The sequence below is a fragment of the Xenopus tropicalis genome, chromosome 4, assembly GCF_000004195.4.
Source record: "Xenopus tropicalis strain Nigerian chromosome 4, UCB_Xtro_10.0, whole genome shotgun sequence".
NCBI classification, from domain to species: Eukaryota; Metazoa; Chordata; class Amphibia; order Anura; family Pipidae; genus Xenopus; species Xenopus tropicalis.
Window position 1 is genome coordinate 148,049,020 of NC_030680.2, and position 23,174 is coordinate 148,072,193.

Below are 23,174 nucleotides of genomic sequence, written 5' to 3' on the forward strand. Positions count from 1 at the left end.
ATCTGGGACTGCATCGGCTCGTTAATGCGGTCCCCGGACCGACTTTGCCTATACCCGTCATTATATTAGCCTAAATTCCTCCGGTATCACCCACCCCTAGGTTGGGATATCGGGAAAAGATACACTCGCTTGGCAACATCGCGAAGCAAGCGGATCTTCAGGTGTATGGGCACCTTAACAGGCCAAGTGGATTAACCAGTAAGAAGCCACTAACCAGCAGAGTGGTTAGAATATTCACTGGCTCAGTACTGTCTAACTGGGTCAATAGGAAATTATAATTTATCTATCGCATACACTGTTATCAGTGTCTTCCAGGCACAGCAGCATATGGAAAGGATTCTGGGAAGGTTCCATGCTAACAAATGAAATCATTGGGGTTTATGCCAAACCATGGCTTCAGCATGTGGATAAATTTGGGGTAAAATAAAGGAAAGGAGGCGGATATTTCATCTGTAAATGCTGTTTGCATATAAAGGATGGTGAGTGAGCCAGGGCGATTGCATTCTCTGCCATGCAGGCCAACCTTGCCCATACGCCATATTGATAATTACCTTTTGAAAATAGCCTCTTTTCAACGTCTTGTCTCGGACTTGCCGGAAGTAAACGTAACCATAGAAACAGGCTGGATCTTTCTGCACAAAGAAAAACACAAATCCCATCAATAAGTTGTGTCTCCTTCATGTGAGCAGAACCAAGCATAATTGGCCAATTTAGCGGCAACGTCTCCGGGTCATTTCCTTTTGGATGAGCTTAGCGCAAAGCTACGGCTTCCCAGGTATAAAAGCTGCCTGCGTATCTGCCAGAAGAATTTATGGTTCATTTCACAGCTGTGTTTGAGAAAAATGATATCATTTTAAAAATTTCAACCTGATAACTCCACCCAAAAATCTGCCTTTTGGAATTCTGATCACTCCAACATAAAATTAAATATTTCCAGTGGTTTTCAAAGTTATATGGAAATGCAATTGCAATTAAAAGCAGTACAGGTATAGGATCCCTTATCAGGAAACCCATTATCTAGAAAATTCCGAAATATGGAAAGGCCATCTCCCATAGACTCCATTATAAGCAAATAATTCTAATTCTTAAAAATGATTCCCTTCTCTCTGTAATAATAAAACAGTACCTGTACTTGATCCCAACTAAGATATAATTACCCCTTATTGGGGCAGAACAGCCCTATTGGGTTTATTTAATGGTTAAATTATTCCCTTTTCCCTGTAATAATAAAACAGTACCTGTACTTGATCCCAACTAAGATATAATTACCCCTTATTGGGGCTGAACAGCCCTATTGGGTTTATTTAATGGTTAAATGATTCCCTTTTCTCTGTAATAATAAAACAGTACCTGTACTTGATCCCAACTAAGATATAATTACCCCTTATTGGGGCAGAACAGCCCTATTGGGTTTATTTAATGGTTAAATGATTCCCCTTTTCTCTGTAATAATAAAACAGTACCTGTACTTGATCCCAACTAAGATATAATTACCCCTTATTGGGGCAGAACAGCCCTATTGGGTTTATTTAATGGTTAAATGATTCCCCTTTTCTCTGTAATAATAAAACAGTACCTGTACTTGATCCCAACTAAGATATAATTACCCCTTATTGGGGGCAGAACAGCCCTATTGGGTTTATTTAATGGTTAAATGATATTTAGCAGACTTAAGTTATGAAGATCCAAATTACAGAAAGATCCCTTATCCAGAAAACCCCAGGTCCCAATAATTCTGTATAACAGATCCCATACCTGTATATGTCTGGCTGTTAATACACGCTGCCCTTTTGGTTCTGACTGCTGAAACAATGTAACATAAGGCCGATGGTTATCAGACCTGGAGGAGAATTGACTTCTGCCGCATTGTTTCAAGCTGCCTGGAAAGTTTCTTTCATTTTCTTTGAAAGAATGTAGAATTTGGGTGGAGATCCCTATTAAATATATCCCTGTTCAGCCAAAATTCAACACAGATCTTGAGCAGGAATTTGTTTTCTTATAAACCATTCTGTTGATTATCTGGATATGACTGGATATCTAGATAAGTCCTCAACTGGGGACATTAAATATAAAATAAAAAATGATAAAGGGGGGGTGTTCACCTTCACAAAATTTAAATGAACTGCTACAACCTTTTCATGATGGACGACAAAACCAAAGATTTGGAATAGGAGAACTAGGAGAACTAGAATATGGATTTATTTTGTTTCTCTATTACAGTCAGTTTAACTGCAGCTCTTCTGCCGACTTCCTTGTCTAAGAATAAGCTCCACCTACTTCTCTCCGACTATGATGACCTAGTGCACGTGCCTGACTGATTTTAATTGGAACAGAGTCAGTGAGCATGCCCAGTAGGCACATCTTCATAGTTGGAGAGATGAGTGCCCAGAAAGCAAAAAAGCTTCACACAAGACAAGGAAGTCAGTAAAAGAGCTGCAGTTTAACTGCTTGTAATAGAGAAACAAAATAAATTTTCAAGCAGGGAGAACGGTGTGTTATTTTGGGGGATTTAAAATAAAAGGCTTACGTATTCTTCAACACAGTTCCAACCCAACCTTTAGGATAATGCTAACCTTCAAATAAACCGGGGATTCCCTGTCGGTCAGATCATTGGCACAGTGCAGGGAGGCCCTCCTTCCAGTCGACTGTCGGAATCTGAAGCAAAACTGTGTGTCTCCGAGACAACCTGAAACAAAGGCCGATGTATAATGTACCATCTACTCAGTGTGATCATATGTAGATTTTCATCTATAGAAAAGCAAGATGGCTGCTGGTGGGCAGTGCCAAGACTGCCATGAAAAAGCCGGGCATCTAGCTTAAATTGGGGGATTGGTTGTATAACTTAACAGACTGAGGGGCAGTAATGCAGGCTAAGGGCCCCATAATCCCTGAATCACACAAGTGTAGACCATCTGGCTATCAAGAAGCCCAATGTGCCTATACTTGGGGGGGGGGGGGGGTGTATAAAGGATACCGTGAAGATAAAATAGATATACATACCTGAATTAGAATCTGGAAAGGACAGATAACAAATGCTGGTTTTCTGTAAGAAAATGTAAACAAAATAATAGTATTTTATGCCCTAAGCCATTGTATGTTTCCTTAAATGAAGGATATACATAATGCTATTGGGAGGGACTCCCCTTGCTTCTATAGGGGTGACTGTCCTGTCTACAAATTACCGTCTTCTTTTCCCCTATAATCCTTCTTAATTCCTCCCAAAAAACTCCCATCACCCAGCCTTATGTCTAGTAAAGTGGGCGGAGATAAGTAACTTGGGAGGGGTCTGTATTACAGAGCCCCACACAACACAGAAACCCCTATCCCTGTAATCTGTTCCTTCAAAAAGTAGGAATAAATCCAATTTTTATATGTTGAAATCCAGCAGAAATCTCTTTCTGCATCAACAACAACTTCCCCACAGCTTACAGACAGCCTGCAGGAACTTCATAACCCACAATGCATTGCACTGGGATGTTCCTTTCCTTATTGACATCACGTGTGCAGCAGGGGATTGTGGGATTGGGAGGAGGCAGGCTGAAGGCAGGCTGAGGGCAGGCGACTACTATTACATTTTATTTGAGTCACAAAGTAGCCAGATCAGCAGGGGAACAGGGGGCGGGGCTTAGGGAACAGGGGGTGGGCTTAGGGAACAGGGGGTGGGGCTTAGGGAACTGTTCCAAACCAGATTATTACATTGAACACCATGAAAAGGCTGCATTTTTTTTTAATTGATGTATATTGCAAAGTTGCTTGAAATTATGTTTACTTTTCAAAAAGTTGTTTGGGTGGAGTTCCCCTTTAAGGCTTCCATGGCAGGATGAGGATATCCCATGGCAAAAAGCTTTTTTTTCTTGTCATTTAGGAGTTAACCCAAGGTTTGAGGCAAACTAAAAGTACTACATTTTCCAACTGTGCCCCCAAATGCCCCTGTGTAAAACAGCGGCCACGGGACACAATGTGCCGCCTACAGTGCCAATAATTCTGTATCTTTCATTAAGTCATTAGTAGTGTCATGTGATTTCCTTTTATCAATTAGAAGGCAGCGAGGAGGGGTGAGTGGGGGGAACAGGGATAAATCAGTAATGTGAGTTGTGATGGGGCAAGTTCTGGCCAATAGGATCTCATTGGGTTACATAACATTTTATGGTTTTATTACAGGAGCTGTATCTGTGCTGTTCCAGGCTATGTGGAAGTGCCCTCTGCCCCTTGTAGCTCCGCCCCCCCAGCGCACTGGCCAATAACCAATGTAACATGGCGCCCAGTGCAATCTCACTTACCTCTTTATCTGTCAGATTGGCATGAGGGGGGTACAGCGCCTGGAGAAATGCAAAAAAAAAAAAACTGGTTATAGTAACAGAACAACATTATCCAGCCACCCTGCCCTTCTTACAGACCCCCCCACTCCCAGCATCCTTAGCTGGGACTATGAGTATACAGCCACCCTGCCCTTCTTACAGACCCCCCCACTCCCAGCATCCTTAGCTGGGACTATGAGTATACAGCCACCCTGCCCTTCTTACAGACCCCCCCACTCCCAGCATCCTTAGCTGGGACTATGAGTATACAGCCACCCTGCCCTTCTTACAGACCCCCCCACTCCCAGCATCCTTAGCTGGGACTATGAGTATGCAGCCACCCTGCCCTTCTTACAGACCCCCCCACTCCCAGCATCCTTAGCTGGGACTATGAGTATGCAGCCACCCTGCCCTTCTTACAGACCCCCCCACTCCCAGCATCCTTAGCTGGGACTATGAGTATACAGCCACCCTGCCCTTCTTACAGACCCCCCCACTCCCAGCATCCATAGCTGGGACTATGAGTATACAGCCACCCTGCCCTTCTTACAGATCCCCCCACTCCCAGCATCCTTAGCTGGGACTATGAGTATACAGCCACCCTGCCCTTCTTACAGACCCCCCCACTCCCAGCATCCATAGCTGGGACTATGAGTATGCAGCCACCCTGCCCTTCTTACAGACCCCCCCACTCCCAGCATCCTTAGCTGGGACTATGAGTATACAGCCACCCTGCCCTTCTTACAGACCCCCCCACTCCCAGCATCCTTAGCTGGGACTATGAGTATACAGCCACCCTGCCCTTCTTACAGACCCCCCCACTCCCAGCATCCTTAGCTGAGGCTATGAGTATACAGCCAGCCTATATCTCTTATGGAGCCGCCACTCCCAGCATCCTTAGCTGGGACTATGAGTATGCAGCCACCCTGCCCTTCTTACAGACCCCCCCACTCCCAGCATCCTTAGCTGGGACTATGAGTATACAGCCACCCTGCCCTTCTTACAGACCCCCCCACTCCCAGCATCCTTAGCTGGGACTATGAGTATACAGCCACCCTGCCCTTCTTACAGACCCCCCCACTCCCAGCATCCTTAGCTGAGGCTATGAGTATACAGCCAGCCTATATCTCTTATGGAGCCGCCACTCCCAGCATCCTTAGCTGAGGCTATGAGTATACAGCCAGCCTATATCTCTTATGGAGCCGCCACTCCCAGCATCCTTAGCTGGGACTATGAGTATGCAGCCAGCCTATATCTCTTAGGAGGCTTCTAGCCGATACGCATTGGGTTTGTGTATCTGCCATTTATCATATTCCCTTTCATTTGCTCCTCTGGGGCCCGAGGGGATATTTCCATCATGCTGAGTATGTGGCGCTGCCAGGAGGCTGCAATCTGCCGAGTCAGCACAGAGCAAAGGGCTCCCTGCTGGGAAAGGGTTCCTGAGAGTTTTCCCAGCTGAGTATCCCAAGCAGAAAGGCCTTTCCCTCAGTTATACGATATGATCTTCTTCCTACGGCCAAGCTTTGTTCACTTACATGGGTGCAAATTATATTTGTCCAATCCTATTGGGTTTATTTAATGGTTAAATGATTCCTTTTCCTCATTTAAACTAAATTTAAATTAAATCATTTAACCATGTAATAAACCCAATAGGGCTGTTCTGCCCCCAATAAGGGGTAATTATATCTTAGTTGGGATCAAGTACAGGTACTGTTTTATTATTACAGAGAAAAGGGAATCATTTAACCATGAAATAAACCCAATAGGGCTGTTCTGCCCCAATAAGGGGTAATTATATCTTAGTTGGGATCAAGTACAGGTACTGTTTTATTATTACAGAGAAAAGGGAATCATTTAACCATTAAATAAACCCAATAGGGCTGTTCTGCCCCAATAAGGGGTAATTATATCTTAGTTGGGATCAAGTACAGGTACTGTTTTATTATTACAGAGAAAAGGGAATCATTTAACCATTAAATAAACCCAATAGGGCTGTTCTGCCCCCAATAAGGGGTAATTATATCTTAGTTGGGATCAAGTACAGGTACTGTTTTATTATTACAGAGAAAAGGGAATCATTTAACCATTAAATAAACCCAATAGGGCTGTTCTGCCCCAATAAGGGGTAATTATATCTTAGTTGGGATCAAGTACAGGTACTGTTTATTATTACAGAGAAAAGGGAATCATTTAACCATGAAATAAACCCAATAGGGCTGTTCTGCCCCAATAAGGGGTAATTATATCTTAGTTGGGATCAAGTACAGGTACTGTTTTATTATTACAGAGAAAAGGGAATCATTTAACCATTAAATAAACCCAATAGGGCTGTTCTGCCCCCAATAAGGGGTAATTATATCTTAGTTGGGATCAAGTACAGGTACTGTTTTATTATTACAGAGAAAAGGGAATCATTTAACCATGAAATAAACCCAATAGGGCTGTTCTGCCCCCAATAAGGGGTAATTATATCTTAGTTGGGATCAAGTACAGGTACGGTTTTATTATTACAGAGCAAAAAAAATCAGTTTTTAAAAATGTGAATTATTTGATTAATTCTATGGGAGATGGGCTTTCTGTAATTCAGAACTTTCTGGATAATGGGTTTCTGAATAAGGGGTTCGATACCTGTATAAATAGGTAGGGCCCTGCCCCCTTAATCTAGACATTGGATATACAATTAGCATATCATTAAGATGAACTATAAATCACAAACAAATACCTGTGAGTGACATAGTGAGCAGATAATACTGCAAATAAAGCCCAAGATAAACACACTGTACGTCCAAAGGAAATATTTATATTCGTATTATTTCAATTGTGGCTGTGAAAAAATGCAATAATCAATATTAATCATAATTAAAATGACAGTAAGCAAAATTCCAGTAAAACAACCGAGAAGCATTGATATTGACTAATGAATTGTTTTCACAGCCACAATTGGAATAATATAAATATTTCCCTTGGATGGACAGTGTGTTTAGCTTGGACTTTATTTGCTGTACTATCTGCGCACTATGGGTGATCACACACACAAGTTTACAATTTACCCACAATAGAATGTTTTTGTTAACAGCCATGAAGGAATTGAAGGGGAAATTAGAACACAAGTAAATATAACTATGGAAACTTCTTGGTAAAATTATATATTTATTAAACTGAAGCTACATCCAATCTGTGAAACACACCTATAGCCAGGTCACCCAGCCACGTCCCAGCCTGGGCGGGGAATCTCCAGTATTTACACTTAGGAATAAAAATGTTTCTGTGCAACGTGTCTTGTAAAACCCTTCGCTTGAGATATTAGTGCTGTTTTAGAGTTTTTAGAGAGTACAGTATCCCTGCCTGCAGCCTTGTGCCTTTATATGGGCACAGAACCCCTCAGTGACTGCTAATATCCTTATCATTTACAGTAGGGGGTACAGTATCCCTTATAATACATGAGTGATACTCAGAGTTCCCTGTATAACTCAGCCTGCAGCCTTGTGCCTTTATATGGGGGGCACAGAACCCCTCAGTGACTGCTAATATCCTTATCATTTACAGTAGGGGGTACATTATCCCTTATAATACATGAGTGATACTCAGAGTTCCCTGTATAACTCAGCCTGCAGCCTTGTGCCTTTATATGGGGGGCACAGAACCCCTCAGTGACTGCTAATATCCTTATCATTTACAGTAGGGGGTACATTATCCCTTATAATACATGAGTGATACTCAGAGTTCCCTGTATAACTCAGCCTGCAGCCTTGTGCCTTTATATGGGCACAGAACCCCTCAGTGACTGCTAATATCCTTATCATTTACAGTAGGGGGTACATTATCCCTTATAATACATGAGTGATAGTCAGAGTTCCCTGTATAACTCAGCCTGCAGCCTTGTGCCTTTATATGGGCACAGAACCCCTCAGTGACTGCTAATATCCTTATCATTTACAGTAGGGGGTACATTATCCCTTATAATACATGAGTGATACTCAGAGTTCCCTGTATAACTCAGCCTGCAGCCTTGTGCCTTTATATGGGGGGCACAGAACCCCTCAGTGACTGCTAATATCCTTATCATTTACAGTAGGGGGTACATTATCCCTTATAATACATGAGTGATACTCAGAGTTCCCTGTATAACTCAGCCTGCAGCCTTGTGTCTTTATATGGGCACAGAACCCCTCAGTGACTGCTAATATCCTTATCATTTACATTTTTTTTTTTTAAATCTCATTATAAGCAGCATAGGAAGGGATAATATAATTTTCCACTAATGTAATATATGCTAATGGGAAAACACGGACATTCTTTATACACTTGTGACACTAATTGTCCCAATGAAATGCATCAGAGGTTCTGAACTAGGCACTGAATTAATCTTTACACAATGCTCTGTATGTTATATAACTGGCAAAAACCTACTGGATCCTGCGTAGATTTACTGAATCAAAGTGAAAGAAGAAAGAACATTAATGTAGCACATCCTCTTAGCCCAATCACCTTAAAAAGAGACATATAGTGCAGAAAACAAAAATGTGCCAGTGCATTATACTCCTATAAATATAGAAGGAACGGGCTTTAAAAAGTTGATTCAGGCTGATTTATTGAAAAATTCTCCAAAACCCCCCTAGCCCTGCCCATCTGTTCCACTTCCTGCTGCTTCCAACCATAGGAACCAATCAGCAGCTAGACTGACCTGATAGGGAACTGAAGCCTGTCTTCGATTGTGTGACTGCAGGGCTGTGATTGGCTATATGTCTCCTTTAAATTAATAATATCCCTTTACCGCTGATCCTTTGTCATATATGATATTGGTATGGGATTTTTCATATAAATGTGCACCCAATGTCCTAAGGCTAATTAAAAGAAAATAAAACATGGGTTTATGCTATCTTTCCGGATAAGAGATACCATACATACATTATATATATATATATATATAGATAGATAGTTTGGGAAGCTGCACACCACAAATCTTAGACAATACCTGGGTGCCTCTGCAAAAAAAATCTGAAATTATATAGATAGGAGGTGACGGCACTCATCAGGAATTTAAACTCAGGAGTCAAAAGTTTTTAGAACAATAAACAAAAGGTTTATTGGTCCGACGTTTCAGTTCCTACAGGAACTTTCATCAGGGACAGCAGTGTTGTACAACATAGAGAACGCCTTTTAAACCCAAAAAGGGCACCAAAGCTTGTTGCTAAGCAACAATAAACATACAGGACTTACATATACAGCAGTTATCAGAAATAAAAAACATATATAAACGTACAAGGGCAACCACATAAGCGTGCCCATGGATGTGAGCTAGAGGGGTAGGTAGAGGGAGTGAGGGAAAACTGTATTCTATTGCACATATATCATTACACCATCATGTATATGCAGACAGTCAAGCGCTATGGAGCACATTCCAGCAGTCCGCATTACATAATCAAGAAGGAACTGCCAGCGCCACGATCCCAGCCCCTTTGTATGGGATACACACCTGTCACCCGACCCAGTCCCTGCCGAACCCGTCAGTGTCCATATGTGAGCCACTCTGCATTGTTACCGCTAGGAAAAATAGCATTGCTGTATTTCAGAGCTTTCTGAATACAGGTATGGGATTAATTATCTGGAACGTATCCAGAAATTTCCGAATTACGGAAAGTCCATCTCCCATAGACTATTTTAATCAAATAATCACAATTTTTTTAAAATAAATTTCCCTTTTCTCTGTAATAATAAAACAGTACCTGTACTTGATCCCAACTAAGATATAATTACCCCTTATTGGGGCAGAACAGCCCTATTGGGTTTATTTAATGGTTAAATGATTCCCTTTTCTCTGTAATAATAAAACAGTACCTGTACTTGATCTCAACTAAGATATAATTACCCCTTATTGGGGCAGAACAGCCCTATTGGGTTTATTTCATGGTTAAATGATTCCCTTTTCTCTGTAATAATAAAACAGTACCTGTACTTGATCCCAACTAAGATATAATTACCCCTTATTGGGGGCAGAACAGCCCTATTGGGTTTATTTCATGGTTAAATGATTCCCTTTTCTCTGTAATAATAAAACAGTACCTGTACTTGATCCCAACTAAGATATAATTACCCCTTATTGGGGCAGAACAGCCCTATTGGGTTTATTTCATGGTTAAATGATTCCCTTTTCTCTGTAATAATAAAACAGTACCTGTACTTGATCCCAACTAAGATATAATTACCCCTTATTGGGGGCAGAACAGCCCTATTGGGTTTATTTCATGGTTAAATGATTCCCTTTTCTCTGTAATAATAAAACAGTACCTGTACTTGATCCCAACTAAGATATAATTACCCCTTATTGGGGGCAGAACAGCCCTATTGGGTTTATTTCATGGTTAAATGATTCCCTTTTCTCTGTAATAATAAAACAGTACCTGTACTTGATCCCAACTAAGATATAATTACCCCTTATTGGGGGCAGAACAGCCCTATTGGGTTTATTTCATGGTTAAATGATTCCCTTTTCTCTGTAATAATAAAACAGTACCTGTCCCGAGCATTCTGGATAACAGCTCCCATATCTTTAATAGGTTTCCATGTAATAAATCCCACACCTTTTGTTCTGTCAACATTTTTTTGCAAAAGGGATTAATAGCCTTAAGCCATAATATGCACCCTACCAATTCAGACTTATAATAAATTTCTACTATAACCTAAACTTGCCACATTATATTACAGTAATTGTACTTGTACCAACACAGCTACGGGGCTAACCACATACAAACAGAATAAATTAAAACATTAACAACAAAGTTCCCAGAGTATTATTTGCGTTTGTATGTAGCAGTGGGAGCTGCCATATTGTTTCCCTTCAATGGTGCAATGTTATATATGCCATGCAGGAGCTGCCATGTTGGTTTTGCTTATAGAAACCATTATTTCTATGGATATATTGAAGCCATAAGAATCCTGGGAAGGCTGCAATACGCACATCATTAATTCCTACTAACCATAAACTGGACTTCAAACGAGGCTTGAAGAGAAATCAATAACCACTAAACAATTCATGATTCCTAATGAATTTCTTTTGCAAACGCATTTCACTGTCACAACACTTCAGTTTATATCGGTCTGAAATAATAAATAACAGCTCTTAATTATAATGGATTGGGGACTTGTCCTCAGCCGCCAAATATATTATCAGCCAAAAGCCCTTGAATAAGGCAGGTAGTGTAGCATCCTAGCTGGGAACTAACCCTTAACCAGCAGGTAAAGGCCCACTATTACTTCAAATGTATACATATTATTTGTTTGTACCCTCCCATGAGTCTTTTATAAAGGTTTAGTTTCCCTTTGTTTTAACTTCTTGTATATATTATGTAATAGGTACAGACACTGTCTCTTTAAGAGTCTGTCTTATATGTTTTTTCTACCTTTTTTTTTTGATTGGTTGTATTCTCTATAAATATTTACTTCCTGTGGCTCACATTAGCCCATGATTAAGTGCATGAAACGCGTAGGGCCTTTGGAGATGTTTTAAAGCATTATTCGGCCACCAAGCCTTCCCCTGCGGGGGCCTGAAAGCTAAACAACAAACAAGAGGGTCCCTCCGGCGGGACAGGAAAGCCATTACTGCCGCTCACTGCAGGATAATTTCGAGAAGGGATAGCTGAACCCAAACAATGGGATCACATAGCAGCAAAGTAGCAACGGCTGAATGTTAGGGTGAAGACACACGGAGCTACTAGTAGCAGCTACTTGTCACGGCTACTAAAATATACAGTGCTGATCATTTACTGATAACTGTCCCTATGTGTGTTTAGCAGAGGCAATTCTCAGTATTGTCTATGGCAGGGGATTTTCTGGGGTATAGTAGCTGTGAAAAAGTAGCTGCTGTAAGTAGCTCTGTGTGTCTTCACCCCAATAGGACCAAGTGAAACAGTTACAAGAAACAAGCGAGAGCTTGCAGTGTTTATCTGTGTGGATCTGATAGTAAAACATTCACACCTACTGCATCTGCCATAAAGTCCACGAGGCACCAATATATATATATATATATCTCAGTATATTTATTTACTCAGCAAGATAACATGATAAGATTCAATACTGATCTACTGCCGCCAATCTAATTGTCGTGGCACGTGGGACGTTTCCTAAATGCCTGCAAAGTGATTCTGCCCCATATTAAAGCCATAATGACTCCCATAAAGCACTTGTAATTAATCTACCCCCTGCTTCCATAGCTCTAGGGGGCACCTTAATTTCCAACCACCTGCATTTGGGCACTTCACATCACCGTCCCAGCAAGGAGCACTTACAAAAACAACAATACGTTAATAAAGTTAACCAACACGTCCGGACTGGGATTCAAAACAGGCCCTGGTATTTCAAGTACACAGAGGCCCAAACAGCTCCTCCACCAGCCCAATAAATAGTGACTGTTTAGGGCAGTGATCCCAAACCAGTGGCTCGGGGTAGCATGTTACTCACCAACCCCTTTGATGTTGTTCCCAGTGCCAAAGTAGGCGCCATTTTTACATTTCTGGCTTGGAGACAAGTGTTGGAAGCCCAGAGACACAGTTTTACCCCAAGCAGAACCTCCTGTAGGCCAGCAGTCCCCATGGGGCTACCGAATAGCCAATCACAGACCGTATTTGACATCCCCACTTCTTTCATGCTTGTGTGGCCCATCGACACTTTACATCTGCGCATGGTTGGGGATCCCTGGTCTAGGGAGCAGTTCATGGTCCCTCAGACTGTTGGTGGGCCGGACCACCGCCTCCACTACCACCCTCGGCCCCCCCCAGCAAACTATGGCCCATTCCTGCATTCTCTCTTTCTCCCAGCTCCCCCCTCCCGCTGCCCCCAGCATCTTCTCTCTCTCTCTCCCATCCTCTCTTACTCCTGCTCCGTCCATCCTCCCTCTCGCTGCCCGCTAAGTCCTCCATCTTTCATTGCAGCTCCCCCCTCTCCGTCCGTCTTTCCAGCAGGGGCCCAGATCCGGCTCATGGGCCGTAGTTTGAGGATCCCTGGTCTAGGGCATCTTACAGCAGCCCCTCTGGCATTTTCCAGAGCGCACAGGTGGCCATTCCTGGTCTAGGGACCAACACAACTAGTTTGGCAATACACATGGTCTTTATGCCTCCAAAACTTGCCTCCGAGTCAGAAATTCAAAAATAAGCATCTGCTTGGAGACCACTCGGAGCAATATTAAGGGGTTGGTGAGCACCATGCTGCCCCGGAGCCACTGGTTGGGGATCACTGCCGTACTGTGTATGCATGGGGATTGCAGAGAAGGGAGAAGAAAGGAAGAGGATCGCCTGTACGTACCCTGGGCTGGTGTGATTTTCTGCTAATAGCCCTAGCCTGGGGTATCAGGTATTTTAAGCAATGGGAGAGCCTAATATTTTGCCTAATATTTTTAATTTACAATAATTCCAGCTATAAACATGCATCAAAAGGCTCACACAGTAAGTGAGAAACGGCTGCCCTAGTGCAAAAGTTTGCTTTTCCTAGAGGGGAGAGATGTTATAGGAAAAGCAAACTTTTGATCCGACTTAGTAAACATGGTATTTTTCTGTCCCTTTCTGCACTGCTCATTCTGTTTCGTGAAACTATCATTATTATAGGTTATTGATTTATATAGTGTCAGCAAGTTATACAACGCTATACATGCAGCAGGAGTCAACTCTCCTTCAGTTCTGTTTATCAGATGGCTTCTGTTACATGGTTCAACAGTCAGAACCACCACAGCAAGGAACAGAATGGGACAAACACTGCATTTAATAGCAGTTATAAAGAAATGTGTTCCCCCAAGGCCACAGTAACCCCCAGTATTGGAACTTGGAACCTGTCTGTGGTGCTTTTAGATTCAAGCAAATGAGTTAGCAGGGGGCCAGCAGCCAGCTCTCAACCCGTGGATCAGGGGCCCTTTCACAGGGGTCGCCTATTACCACGGGAAAACACATATTTCCGATGGTCTTAGGAATAATTTTATGCTTGGGGGTCAACACAACATGAGGAACTGTATTAAAGGGTTGCGGAAGGTTGAGAACCACTGCCCTAACCTCTTACTGACTGCCCCTCGCCCGAGGGCCTCTACCGGGGGCCCCTACCGACTGCCCCTCGCCCGCGGGCCTCTACCGACTGCCCCTCGCCCGGGGGCCTCTACCGACTGCCCCCCGCCCGGGGGCCTCTACCGACTGCCCCCCGCCCGGGGGCCTCTACCGACTGCCCCCCGCCCGGGGGCCTCTACCGACTGCCCCCCGCCCGGGGGCCTCTACCGACTGCCCCCCGCCCGGGGGCCTCTACCGACTGCCCCCCGCCCGGGGGCCTCTACCGACTGCCCCCCGCCCGGGGGCCTCTACCGACTGCCCCCCGCCCGGGGGCCTCTACCGACTGCCCCCCGCCCGGGGGCCCCTACCGACTGCCCCCCGCCCGGGGGCCCCTACCGACTGCCCCCCGCCCGGGGGCCCCTACCGACTGCCCCCCGCCCGGGGGCCCCTACCGACTGCCCCCCGCCCGGGGGCCCCTACCGACTGCCCCCCGCCCGGGGGCCCCTACCGACTGCCCCCCGCCCGGGGGCCCCTACCGACTGCCCCCCGCCCGGGGGCCCCTACCGACTGCCCCTCGCCCGGGGGCCCCTACCGACTGCCCCTCGCCCGGGGGCCCCTACCGACTGCCCCTCGCCCGGGGGCCCCTACCGACTGCCCCTCGCCCGGGGGCCCCTACCGACTGCCCCTCGCCCGGGGGCCCCTACCGACTGCCCCTCGCCCGGGGGCCCCTACCGACTGCCCCTCGCCCGGGGGCCCCTACCGACTGCCCCTCGCCCGGGGGCCCCTACCGACTGCCCCTCGCCCGGGGGCCCCTACCGACTGCCCCTCGCCTCACCTGCACCTACTTCCTTCCTCAGGAAAAGAGGTATTTAAGTTCCTTGCAAGCTGAATTGGCAATAATGAAGTGCAGAGAGGTAAAGTTCAGCCACAGATACAGCTTACAGACTGGGCCCTGGGAAGCCTGGGGATAGGAGATCCCACTGATCGTGACTCCCCAGGGAAGTGTGTGTATAGGAAAGCCCTAAGCTGCTGGGACTGCAAAGGGATCTCATTGGCCAGTTACTGACATCTTTACCTGCAAGAGCTGCTGCAGCATCTGGGGCCCTAGAGCGCTTGTTTCCATTCCAGGCGGAGCGCCTCTAGGTGCTGCCGAACTACTAACAAGTTTTCTGGAGAAGCTGAAAGTTGCAGTTCCAGGAGAGCAGAGGGGACTGAGGTAGAACATACACGTCTGTGCGTAACAAGGTGCATCGGGAGAGTTGCTTTAAGCTCAAATGTGCCCCATTACTGCCCCCCACTGCCCCATTACTGCCCCCCACTGCCCCATTACTGCCCCCCTGTGCCCCATTACTGCCCCCCCACACACTCACCTCCACGGTCTGCCCCAGCTCCAGATCGAAGCCCACCACACAAATGGCGTGCAGCCAAGCGGAGAAGCGATCCCAGGGCAGTGCTAGGGGATTCCTGGGGCTGCTCTCTTCCCCGATCCCATCCATCCCCGGTACGGACTCCTCTGCCCGCTCAGCCCCTACATCCAGGATAAACACACGGAGGCCGCCCGCGTCACACACACAAGCCGGGAGAGAGCGGCGCTTCCTGATGACGCAATGAAGCCGTGGAAAAACAATCCGAGAAGCGGACTTCCGCCAGGATATGGGTATAAATGTATGCTTACCGGGGAAGATTAGTTTCAGGCTGGGAGTACCAAGCGTCTAATAACAATAACAACAATAATAATAATAATAATAATAATATAATAATAATACTAATTCTACAGTGCACCTAAAGGGCTATATCAGTATGCTATGAAATGTCCTATGGCTGAGACTGAACCACTTTGGTCTTAGTTTTGTTTAAGGTTTTTCAATTATTTGCCTCTTTTTTAGATTGCAATTTCACAGCTCTCACTTTAGTAAGTAAGTGATGCTTTGAGGAGCTCTTTATCGGAGGGCTTCTGAGTGGACTGGTAACCCGGTTAACCACCTCGCCCAAACCCCCCCCCCATGCACGGTCCGGGGGGGGGGGTGTGATGCAGTGGGGCATTGCCTGCTCTCCATAGTGGTGACGAGCTGACCAGGTGCCTTTACCCTGCCCAGTCTCATTAGAGGTGGGATAAACCAGTGGCATCTTCTCTTGCTGTCCTCAGATTGTGCTACTGAGTATGTTCTAACCTCGTGAGCTAATTGTCTGGGACAATAAACCAAGTTATTATTTGTTCATCAGAAAGAACCTTATGGCGTAAATCAGTGCTGTCCAACTTCTGTTGTACCGAGGGCCGCAATTTTTCCGACTTACGTGGTGGAGGGCCGATAATGGAAGCCAGTTTTGACCACTCCCCTTTTTGAAACCACACCCATTTGAAACCACACCCATGTTATCACATGACCATACCCATATTAATGGTTGTAGTACAGCAAAAAACTGCCATACTGTGCCTGCCCTACTCTGCCTGTGTGTGCCATACTCTGCCTTCCCTGCCCTGCCTGTGTGTGCCATACTCTGCCTTCCCTGCCCTGCCTGTGTGTGCCATACTCTGCCTTCCCTGCCCTGCCTGTGTGTGCCATACTCTGCCTTCCCTACCCTGCCTGTGTGTGCCATACTCTGCCTTCCCTACCCTGCCTGTGTGTGCCATACTCTGCCTTCCCTACCCTGCCTGTGTGCCATACTTTCACTGTGTTTGCCATTCTTGGCTGGTTTGTGCCATACTTGGCCTGTGTGTGCCATACTCGGCCTGTGTGTGCCATACTCTGCCTGTGTGTGCCATACTCTGCCTGTGTGTGCCATACTCTGCCTGTGTGTGCCATACTCTGCCTGTGTGTGCCATACTCTGCCTTCCCTACCCTGCCTGTGTGTGCCATACTCTGCTTGCCCTATGATGCCTGTGTGTATAGCACACAGGCAGCCTACAGTGACACAATGCTGGCACTGCTCCTACAGTCTGCACAATAACTGTATATGAAAAAACTTTTTAATTGAAGTACCACCTCAGTATGTCTATGTCAGTATATGTTCTTTTTGTAGTGTGCAGGGATTAGTTGTGGGTTTCTACTGCTCCTGAGGTGTGAACAGGGGAACAATGTGGGTGATTACAGCCTGAGCCTGAGGTGTGAACACTGCAGGGGGTGAACAATGCAGAGATTAAAAGGTGTGAACAACACAGGGGATTACATATTTAAACAATACAGAGGGATTACAGCCTGAATCTGAGGTGAGAACCATGCAGGGGGGCAGTTAATCACAGTACTGATACCATTTATAGTTTACACAAGAGTAAGCCATCAAAGCAGCCAAACAGGTGGGGGGCCACACAGAGGGGGGTCGCGGGCCGCCAGTTGGACAGCACTGGCGTAAATTATTTCCCAATTTACTATACACACAGCATCAATAAGTTGTAGTTGCACTACACCCCAGGATATTTCCACTTAGCGAAAGCCCATCTGAGGGGGTGAGTCCTATGTACCCCATGCTCTAAACCTATTCTAGCTGGCGCTGCCTGTTTTTACGGCCAAAAAGGGGTTACACTTTTTATATAAATAAGCTGCTATGTAGCCATGGGGGCAGCCATTCAAAGGAGAAAAGGCACAGGCACATAGCAGATAACAGATAAAACACTATTGTATTCTACAGAGCTTATCTGTTATCTGCTATGTAACCTGTGCCTTTTCTCCTTTTTTCCAGCTTGAATGGCTGCCCCCGTGGCTACACAGCAGCTTATTATATAAATTATAGTAGTGTTACTGTAGCAAACACACCAGTTTTACCAGTGCAGGGCAATAGTGCATTATATTTTTATTACTTTAAAGCTCTTTTATTTTTTAGTGTTACTGTTCCTTTAAAAGCATAGAAGTCATACTTTTAATAGCAAATTATATAGGAAAATTACAGTGTGTATAGACTTTTGGATCCTTTTGTCAGGCTGTCAGTGTACAAAATGAAGTTAAAGTATTGGTTCTATCCATGCAACTGGTGAATATGCAGCCACCATAGGCCACATATTAACTGATTCCAGTGCTGGCCTTAGGCCACAAGAAGGGTTGCCACCTTGTGATGCTCGACGCTCTGGGTGGGCGACAGTGTGGGTGACATTGGGAGCTGGCTGGAAACAGTTGGGGTGGAAGAGTGACATTAGGGGTGGATGCTAAGCTCTTTTGGGCAGGGCTCTCTTCATCTCTTGTATCGGTTATTGGTTGCTTTATATGTTACTCTGTATGTCCAATGTATGAAACCCACTTATTGTACAGCGCTGCGGTATATGTTGGCACTTTATAAATAAATGTTAATAATAATAATAATGCATGTCAGTCAGGGGAGAGTCTTGTCTGGGTATCAGGATTCTGCTGCACCAGTAGCAGACCCTAAAGTGCCCCTCATAGGTGGCGTAACATTCGAGTAAGCAGACCAGATTCCTCCATTGCTGCATATAAATCTCCGCTCCACATTGGCTCTCAGGTAGAATCATTTATCACCCAAGATGCTGCCAAAATTCATATTCAATCATCATATCTCGCCTGGACTACTGTAACTTTTTATTAATTGGCCTACCCCTCCAGAGACTGTCCCCTCTCCAGTCCATAATGAATACTGCTGCCAGGCTCGTACACCTCTCCAACTGCTTCTCCGCAGCTGCAACCGCTTCATACCACTCTGCCAATCCCTGCACTGGCTTCTGCTACCATCTAGAATAAAATTCAAACTAATGACCCTCATGTTCAAAGCCGTTCACAACTCTGCCCTACATCTCTGAACTCATCTCCAGATCCTCACCAAAGCACTTGTTACACTAATGAGCTGCTCAACTCTCATTACCCCCTCACACACTCGCATTCAAGATTTTACTTTCATTAAACTAATACCCTGTGGTGCATCTCTCACCTTGCTACACACCTACATTTAATGTATAAACCCACTTATTGTACAGCGCTGCAGAATATGTTGGTGCTTTACAAAAACATGTTACTAATAATAACTGTCTAATAATAACTTTTTGGAAGAAACTGGAGCACCCAGAACAACCAACAGAGAGGACAAACAAACATTTCTCAGGTCAGACTCCAACTTAAAAGAGACATATCATATAAAAATTAAGAATGTACCAGTGAATTAAAGTGGCCATACACATTAAGATCTGCTCACTTGGCGAGGTTGCCAAGTGAGGGGATCTTCTCCCGATATCTCCACCTACAGGTGGGCGATATCGGGTGAATTTAGGCTAATTTGGTTGTTTGGCCTCAGGGGCCAATCGAATTAGAACACCAGAACAGGCGCAGTCAGTTCAGGGACCGCATCAACGAGCCCATTTGGTCCCCGATCCAACTAAATTTTTTAACCTGCCCGAACCTGAAATCGGCCAGATATCGGTCATGCAGGCCCATCATTTGTGCCCCTACATGGGCCGATAAGCTGCTGAATCAGTCTAAGGGACTAATATCGGCAGCTACAATCGTCCCGTGTATGGGGACCTTTATTCTCCTCTAGATATAGAAGGATTGTACTTAAAGGAGAAGGAAAGCCATTTTTGCATCTTACTGCCAATAGATTTGCCACATAGGTGCCACCTAAAACAATATATTTATTCTACAGAGACTATTAACACACCTGAGTAAACAGCTTTAGAAGATTTCTCCATTTGTTCAAGATATCAGCTGCCATTTTAAATGGCTTCCTGACAGGGCCGGAACTAGGGGTAGGCAGAAGAGGCAGCTGCCTAGGGCGCAACGGTGGAGGGGCGCCAGGCAGGAGCCTCTCCTGCCTACCCCTAGCGCTACTTTGTCATTGCCTCCGCCGCTTGTCATTAGCGGCGGAGGCAATGACTGAACTAACCGCCCCCCCCCCCCCCCCGCACCTCCTCCTGTGCATTGGCGCGCATGCGCCGTTCGGGGAGCGGGGAGGTGGGCGGAGTTTGCCGACCGGGTTGCCTAGGGCGCCCGGTCGGCTTGGCCCGCCCCTGCTTCCTGATCACACATTCCTAAGGGAGGGAGTTCTTAGCATTCTGGTGGGAGGGGGGAGCAGGAGAGGGGAGAGAGGAGAGAACTGCACAGACTCTGGCCCTGGGAATTGAGGATGTTCCTGAAAGAGGAAGTCAGACACTGGAACATCATGTTTACAAAAAAAGAGACAAAATCCTGTGTTTCTTTTGATAGAGGACTCAGTGCAGCATTACTGGAAGTGCTTATGGCTGTATTTACATAGACTTTCTGATAAAGCTTAGTTTTTACTTTTCCTTCTCCTTTAAAAAAATTGTGTTTCAGAGTGATTTATTGAGAAATCCACCACAACCCCACTAGTCCCGCCCATCTGTGCCACTTCCTGCTGGCTGAATTCTCTGGATGTGCAGGGGGGACGGTGGCACTCAGTACACTGCGCTGTAGAATAGGAACCAATCACAGCTAGGCTGACCTGATAGGGAACTGAAACCTGTCTGTGCTTGTGTGAGTGCAGGGCTGTGATTGGCTATCCCCCTCCTGCTGTGCTTCTGGCAGGGACTGTTAGGACACGCCCACCCTTCATTAGAAACACAGACAGGGACCTGAGAGGATCTATAGGGAGATCCAATAAAGGGGCCATTTTTACAGAAAGAATTAATGTTTAGCTCAAAGTGAAACCAGCACCATATATTATTCATAACTGCCTACAAAAATAGGGTTTTTCCATTTATCCAATATATATATAGGACATTGCAAGGCAACAGTGCTAACCAGTGATCTACAACGCAGACCATAATGGAAATACTAGATTAAAGTTCTTGGTTTGTGAAACTTACATTAAAAATAAAACCATCATAAATGTAATAATGTAAAATACGGCTGCAGGGCTGTCCAACTGCCAACCCACTGGCCAACATGTGGCCCTCCTAGACTATTTTATGGCCTCCAGCACGGCCAAGGACTCCACACGTTGCTTTGTATGACTTCACTGTTTTATAAATCTTTGGCTCCAAACACACAAAATAGTGAATAATTAGCCCATGAAATATAAATTGTTGATCAGCTCTGTACTATGGTAGCAAAGCCTGAAAGTACCCAAAGACATTCGTCTGAAATAAATTTCTAAAAAGGCTAGCCCTGTTGTTACATACACAGAGTAAACATATTTGTATATTTCAGAAAAACAAATCTCTATGAAGCTGCTATAAGCACGAAGGTGCACTTTCCTGCGAGCGAAGAGAGAGGGAGACAGATACGGAAACGGGAACATTGATGACTCACCTGTTTTTCTACCAGAAATGAGTTTTACTTGTCAGACGAGATTCCGCGCTGAAACTTCTCCCTGTAATGAATCAATTGTCATGAAAGAGACGACACAAAGGTTTCAGGGCAGAACGCAAGAAATCCTACATCTATTGAATAACAACATTTTACTTGCTGCCTGCAGAAATTCTAATTTTAAAAAAGAGACGTATAATACAGGTATCGGACCCCTTATCCAGAAACCCATGATCCAGAAAGTTCCGAATTATGGAAAGGCCATCTCCCATAGACTCCATTTTAATCAAATAATTCACATTTATAATAATGGTTTCATTTTTCTCTGTAATAATAAAACAGTACCTGTACTTGATCCCAACTAAGATATAGTTACCCCTTATTGGGGGCAGAACAGCCCTATTGGGTTTATTTAATGGTTAAATGATTCCCTTTTCTCTGTAATAATAAAACAGTACCTGTACTTGATCCCAACTAAGATATAATTACCCCTTATTGGGGGCAGAACAGCCCTATTGGGTTTATTTAATGGTTAAATGATTCCATTTTCTCTGTAATAATAAAACAGTACCTGTACTTGATCCCAACTAAGATATAATTACCCCTTATTGGGGCAGAACAGCCCTATTGGGTTTATTTAATGGTTAAATGATTCCCTTTTCTCTGTAATAATAAAACATTACCTGTACTTGATCCCAACTAAGATATAATTACCCCTTATTGGGGCAGAACAGCCCTATTGGGTTTATTTAATGGTTAAATGATTCCCTTTTCTCTGTAATAATAAAACAGTACCTGTACTTGATCCCAACTAAGATATAATTACCCCTTATTGGGGCAGAACAGCCCTATTGGGTTTATTTAATGGTTAAATGATTCCCTTTTCTCTGTAATAATAAAACAGTACCTGTACTTGATCCCAACTAAGATATAATTACCCCTTATTGGGGCAAAACAATCCTATTGGGTTTATTTAATGGTTAAATGATTCCCTTTTCTCTGTAATAATAAAACATTACCTGTACTTGATCCCAACTAAGATATAATTACCCCTTATTGGGGCAGAACAGCCCTATTGGGTTTATTTCATGGTTAAATGATTCCCTTTTCTCTGTAATAATAAAACAGTACCTGTACTTGATCCCAACTAAGATATAATTACCCCTTATTGGGGCAGAACAGCCCTATTGGGTTTATTTAATGGTTAAATGATTCCCTTTTCTCTGTAATAATAAAACAGTACCTGTACTTGATCCCAACTAAGATATAATTACCCCTTATTGGGGGCAGAACAGCCCTATTGGGTTTATTTAATGGTTAAATGATTCCCTTTTCTCTGTAATAATAAAACAGTACCTGTACTTGATCCCAACTAAGATATAATTACCCCTTATTGGGGGCAGAACAGCCCTATTGGGTTTATTTAATGGTTAAATGATTCCCTTTTCTCTGTAATAATAAAACAGTACCTGTACTTGATCCCAACTAAGATATAATTACCCCTTATTGGGGGCAGAACAGCCCTATTGGGTTTATTTAATGGTTAAATGATTCCCTTTTCTCTGTAATAATAAAACAGTACCTGTACTTGATCCCAACTAAGATATAATTACCCCTTATTGGGGGCAGAACAGCCCTATTGGGTTTATTTC

At 44.4% G+C, this 23,174-nt stretch overlaps 1 protein-coding gene across 2 annotated transcripts in view; it reads right to left on the reverse strand.

Annotated features, from left to right (window-relative positions):
• Positions 1-16,027, reverse strand: part of dennd6a (DENN/MADD domain containing 6A) — a 40,630-nt gene extending 24,603 nt beyond the window's left edge. Inside the window, exons 1-5 of one of the 2 annotated variants that reach the window (XM_031901248.1) lie at positions 15,691-16,027; positions 4,281-4,319; positions 3,001-3,043; positions 2,574-2,686; positions 552-632 (exon numbers count right to left, since the gene is read on the reverse strand). In XM_031901248.1, coding sequence (XP_031757108.1) covers positions 552-632; positions 2,574-2,686; positions 3,001-3,043; positions 4,281-4,319; positions 15,691-15,816 — 402 coding nt within the window. In that variant the 5' untranslated portion in view covers positions 15,817-16,027. The remainder of the gene's footprint in view (positions 1-551; positions 633-2,573; positions 2,687-3,000; positions 3,044-4,280; positions 4,320-15,690) is intronic. The other variant, XM_031901249.1, reaches the window with a different exon arrangement.
• Between the last annotated feature and the right edge of the window lie 7,147 nt (positions 16,028-23,174).